The 6,138-nt window shown below is 33.6% G+C and overlaps 1 protein-coding gene across 1 annotated transcript in view; it reads right to left on the bottom strand.

Moving 5' to 3' along the window:
• ZC2HC1A (zinc finger C2HC-type containing 1A) overlaps positions 1-6,138 on the bottom strand; it is a 48,515-nt gene that overhangs the window by 23,918 nt on the left and 18,459 nt on the right. The window contains exons 6-7 of the mRNA XM_007454967.1: positions 4,857-4,956; positions 4,133-4,232 (exon numbers count right to left, since the gene is read on the bottom strand). Of these exons, the coding sequence (XP_007455029.1) occupies positions 4,133-4,232; positions 4,857-4,956 (200 nt within the window). The remainder of the gene's footprint in view (positions 1-4,132; positions 4,233-4,856; positions 4,957-6,138) is intronic.

The following is a 6,138-nucleotide window of genomic DNA, read 5'->3' as shown; positions in this document are numbered from 1 at the left end:
AAAAAAAAAAAAAAAAAAAATTCAACTCTTATCTCTGCTTATCATTTATACCACATTTACTTATATGGATCATTTTGGAAAGATATCCCGTGTTCATGGATTGGAAGAATTAATATTGTTAAAATGTCCATACTACCCAAAGAAATCCACAGATTTAATGTAATCCCTATTAAAATAATTGTATGGATCATTTAATTCAGTGAATAATTTCAGTGATGTTTACCTCTGAACTGTAGGTTAATTTCACAGAAGGAGTGTCCTGGCAGGGAAGAACTGCTCTACAATGGATTGCCTGGGAGAGGGAGGAAAAAAAAGACACAGCTATTTCCCTGTCTCATAAATCAAGTCATTAAGAAATCATTACAATTGCAGCATTGTTCTTAGACACATTCTTTTTAAAGATCAAAATGTCTCACATTTCTTCAGCTCTTTTAAAGTAGCGAAAGTAGATCTGTGGATTAAAAAGATCTGGTTTTCCCTTTTAATGTAACGGTCAACCTTCACATTTCAGCTGACGCATGAAGCAATGCTAGGCAGTGATTCCTGAGTAATAGCAGTGCCCAGTGAGAAGCTGTTCGGAACCCTGACAAAAAAGGGCTCTCTGGTGAAGTAAATTTGAGAACCATGGCATATTGCATGCCTGGGAGAGTCACTAGGAACATTAGCCTCCTGAAGGCTCTGAAAAGACCGATAATAAAGAAACCTGTTCGAATTCTCATACTTATTTCAACACAAAACCCATTTTCCTCTGGTTAATTATTAACGTCTAATGGGGTGCCAGTGTTCTAAGGAACACTGCTTGGGAAATGTGGTTAGTCTTGACATTTTGATCTTGCAGCAAACTTTGAAAGTAAACACTAGGAAGACAAGGAAGGAGAAAGAAAAGTCTCTTTCAATACCATCTAGACATATTCATTCACATAATATGTAGAGTGTTTCTTTGCTTCCGTATCAATCTGTCATAAAGATCAGTTCCATTAAGAAGAATGACCACAGTACCTATGATTTTATACCCTGGCCTGTTTACAGATAAGTCTGCATCTATTGCTGGTGAGCAAAGGAATCCCAGCCTCACTGAGATGGTCTACTGAGCTTAAAGGAACACTGATACTAACATCTGTCTCTGAAGTTGTTATAAATCCCAGACCTACTTCACGCCTCTGCAAACTTCCTTCTATCCTCAAACTCCAGCCCTTTTCACTTCCAATCTAATAGATTCTCCATAGATAGGAAATCCCAAATGACCTCTAGATGGATTAAGCAGAACTAGAAGAACCACCTGGTTCTCTCTCCCAAAATAAGTTTCCAAGACCATATGCCTTTAGGGTTCCTTAAAGGTCCCTGGTTATGTGGCTCAGCAATGCCAGGGGTGGAGTTTATATGTATGTCACTGGATAAGACCAAACCCAGAAAAATATGCATAGAGAACGGCCGTAAGCAAACTCATCACACAAAATCATGTCTACCTGCTTCCTATCAACTATAGTAATTTCTTAATTGAAATCTCTTTCCTCTATTTCAAAAACTGTGTCCAACAAGAAATGGAATAGTATGTTCAAAATTCACATTCTTCTGACTCACAAATCTTGCATTTCTTGCCAACGGACATTCCATACGAATTACAGATGAAAATCAGATAAGAGACAGAGAGTACATAATTGGTACATTCTTGCCTAGAACATGATATCTCTTCCAGATTAGTGAACTATGAGTTTCTTAGAAAAAAAAAAATTTTCAATTGGCAATAGAAAGTAAACACGTCTATACAGGTGTCAACATTGCTTCCTTTTTGATAGACTTGTTTTCAAATGTGAGCCTACCATAGTATCTATCACAGAGGAATATTAAAAGGACTAAATACATGAAGTACCTTACACAGTGCTTGCAATGTTTAATGAAGCGAGTTCCTTTAATTGTAAACTATTTGATTACTAAAAGAATTAGTCTTTTTTTTAGAAGAAAGTTTGATACTTATTATCCTTGTGACAGATTGTCTCTAATTATGTGGTTCTTTATTCTTAGTTGTTAAACAGAAAACAGATGTAGTCTAAATCATATCATTTTAAAGGTACATTCAATATATTTACATAATATGTACACTTGTAAATGTATAAGAAGAATCTGGAAAGGCTACACGCCAACTCAATGGTTACCTCTGGGCAATGGTGTCTGGAGAGGAATGGGAAATCTGATCTTTCCCTTTCCCCTTCTTCATTGTTAGCAATTTTCATAACCGGTACCTAGTTTGTTTAACAGTGTTTTCCTTTCATTTTATGACCATTTATTGAGTTCTCACTCTATGCCAAGTTCTATGCTAGGTGCTGAGGATGTGAATATAAATATGACCTAGATGGTCCAATCTAGGCAGACATGTTTTCAAATTTGAAGGAAGTTTCTTTTTAAAAGTAATATATGAATGTGTCAATAATGACAGGTATAAATGAAAATATATGTAGTTTTAATAATATAAGATAAAATAAAGTACTATCTTAGGTAAGACCCATATATCCATAAGACCACTGTCTACTTTGCTTCATTCAACTGCATGAGCTGGGGATAATAAATCATTCCAAGTCCTTTTTACCTGGCACTGACTAAAGAGATAGGGGTGTTCCTTCCCAGAAGTTTGTGCAGGAGTGAGCCACTGAAGAGCAGAAGATTTTGGAGAGGTCTCAAAAGAAATTTCTATAACAATTTCTTGATTTCTGTATGAAAGGAACAAATACATTAGTAGAGTACAATTCAATCTAACTAAAATTTGAATTCATAATACATAAATAACACAAATAATATAAATAATATTTTACGAGGTCTCACCACTGATTGAGAGTAAGTTTTAGGAATGTTTGCCTCACATGTTCCTACCTGAATGCCAGCCTGTGGGTTCTTTTCTCTACATGGTAACTGCTTATGAAGATGTAACAGGAACTAATATTAGTTGAATACCCCAACTTTTTTTCTGTGATATCATGTAATCTTTTATAGTGGTGGGAAGGTAGAAGAAATAATTTTGGAACTTCAACTGCCACCGTGGTGGGTGCCAGAGCATAACACAGGGCAGTGCTAGTCTGCAAACTGTTACTGGACAAGTTAAGTCAAGAACAAAGAACTCGGTTCTTTGTGGCTGTCTGGAGGGGTGGGATAGGGAGGGTGGGAGGGAGGGAGACAAAGAGGGAAGAGATATGGGAACATATATATATATGTATAACTGACTCACTCTGTTATAAAGCAGAAACTAACACACCATTGTAAAGCAATTATACCCCAATAAAGATGTTAAAAAAAAAAAAAGCACATAAAAAAAAAAAAACTCTAGTGTTATCAACAAATTTTCCAAGATTAAAATAACTGTTGCAAGCTTAATTATGCTACTTTATTAAAAGCCATATATATATAAAACCATAGAAAAACAAAAAAGTATTTTAAAATTATTAAATTTTTATAGCTTCTACCATAGTATACATGGAGTTTGTATCCCACATACTTCTCCTATAATAGCAGGATCATCTTTTTAAAATTTATATATATTTTATGATTGTATAATATCCTTTTGTAGATTTTCACAATTTTCTATTCAAACAAAGCTAAACATTTAGGTGATTTTATTTTTTTTTACTTTATAGTAAAAACATGAAAAGAGACCAGTGTTTACTGCCAAAGAGACTCCAATTTGTATCCTGCTTCTAACTCTTAACAGCTGTGTAGCTTTGAGCGAATTACTCTGCTTCTCTGATCCTCTCATCCTATGGCAGTGGGTAGTTTTAATAAAAATAATGTAAAATGTCTAGCACAGTGCCTGATACGTGCTTAAAAAATAATGATTATAAAAATCTACCATATTTTAAGTGATTTCCTTAGACTAGATTCCCAGAAATAAAATTATTCAATCAAAGATATGAATGTTTTTAAGATCCTTGATAAATGCCACCAGATTTTCTTCCTAACTGGTTATACTAATTTAGATTCTCAATAGCAGTGTGTGAGCTCCTGATGAGCAATATGTTAAAAGACAAATTTAGAAATTAAGATTAATGAAAAAGCCAATTACCTAAACAAAATAAAACCTTAGTATTGTGTGTGTGTATATATATATGTATGTATCACTAATAAATTAAATTCAGTGTAGACTTACCCTACATGAGGAACTGCTATCCCTTTATGGGAGGGAGACAAGGTCTGAAGTTTGCTTCCCAAAGAGCTGCTAACTGAAGACACTTTACCTGAAGGAACACCTTATAATAAAAAAGGTATTAGTTTTAACGACAGTCTGAAAAACAAAAATCACATAAAACAGAGCATCTGACAAGGAAAACAGTGCTTTCGTGGCAATAAATCTTTGTGGCAAAAGAACAAAATGAGTCATCAAATAAAAAAATAAATAAAATTTCCAGGGAACAACATACACATCCTTCATTTATAATTTCTGTATTTCTTTCTTACAATTTATATACAAATAAAGATACACTTCAGTAATCAATATTTTCTTCAAATCATTAAATATCTGTCTATTAAGGATAACTGTCAAGTTCAGAGAGGGATAGGTAGTAATGAGGGGGAAAATACTGTGGTCAAAGAATCAAGAAAAGAACTTGGTTGACTATTCTCAAGAGATGATATATCACTACAACACTGAGGGTAGACATATAGCTAAAAAAAAAAAAGGACTATAAAATATCTCAAGTAGAAGGTACTGAAAGTTACTTTATTTCTAAACCAAAATACTTACTTATCCTCCACATCTCATCCTAATTATAAATCTATTTTGAATAATCCAGAACAGAATACTGTATTCATTTCCTTCTGTACCAACACTATTAAAAGAAAAAAAAATCAAGTTATTTTATGGATCTCATTACCTACAACAGTTTTGCTAGTGCCACTTGGCTGTGGTAATCGTGAAGATCCTGATGAGGTGGCTCCAGGAGAATTGGACTTTTTAAGTGCAGGAGGCTTATACTAAAATAATGAAAATAAAATATTTGATCATCATCACTTTTTGATTATGGATTGTAAACCAGTATTTCAAAAGCATACATTACCTTAAATGAGCAATCTTTTTATTAGTTCCTGAATTATCCAAATTTAAAAAGTGTAGGTTAAAATATATCACCTCACAGAGAGGTTTCCCAAAATACGTTTCTTCTCAAAACTGGAGTACTAAAAGTTTGGCTCAGATGTTGTACTGCTAAAATAAACTAAGAGCAACTTTTCCCCATTCAAAGAAAACAAAATGGATGAAATGGAAAAAAAATTTCCTCAATGTTAAGATTTTAAATGTCAACCATAATAACAGAAAAACTTCGAAACGCCCAATGATGCTCACTCAGTGGTGTAGCTTTAAAGGTCAAGATTCTTACATGTTCCTGGGTATGGTTTTATATCTCATATATATAATCCAGTCATATTTCTTACTAATAAAAATTCATAAGAGTACCTATCAGTCTGAACAAGTTTTACAATAGCTGCTTAATGGATTATTGTCCCAATGTGGAGAGAAAGAGCTAATTCTGGCTTTATTAACCTCACCAGACCATGTTAGATGAATGGACTGTGGGCTGAGAAAGATAGGGTATTTTAGCTTATCTCGTTTATTCTCATTTTTTTCTCTATTCTCTAGAGATATCACCATTAATTTTATTTTACTGTCTCTTACTTGAGCCAAATTTTGCTCTGTTACTGAATTTAAAAGAATCTTATTGAACACCCATTCCAATATAAAGAAGTGAATTTTCCCAGGGTTACAACCCAACTTAACAACAAAATAGGCATTAAGACTCACACCACCTTAGTTCTAGCCCTATACTCCAACTATAATGTGATTACTGTGCTTGCATGTATGTGTACTTGAGCCCAATGCATTATTTAGATTGCTTTGGACTTAATGAGAAAAACTGGTTTTAAACCTAATTTTCAAAAATCAAATCATATTTATAACCTATAATCAGTATAAAATTTAAGATGTGCTACAAATGAAAACTGCTAAGCACAAATTTTGAAGTCAAATATTATCTCTCTTCAAAATTCAGTATCTGACCTTTTGAAAAACAATTCTTGGTAAAATGGTTTCTCTCTCTCTCTCTCTCTCTCTCACACACACACACACACACACACACACACACACACACACACACACACACA

The sequence above is a fragment of the Lipotes vexillifer genome, unplaced genomic scaffold (assembly GCF_000442215.2).
Source record: "Lipotes vexillifer unplaced genomic scaffold, Lipotes_vexillifer_v1.1 scaffold1033, whole genome shotgun sequence".
Classification (NCBI taxonomy): Eukaryota; Metazoa; Chordata; class Mammalia; order Artiodactyla; family Lipotidae; genus Lipotes; species Lipotes vexillifer.
Note: the sequence above shows the minus strand (reverse complement) of the source record. Positions and strands in the feature narration are given on the sequence as shown.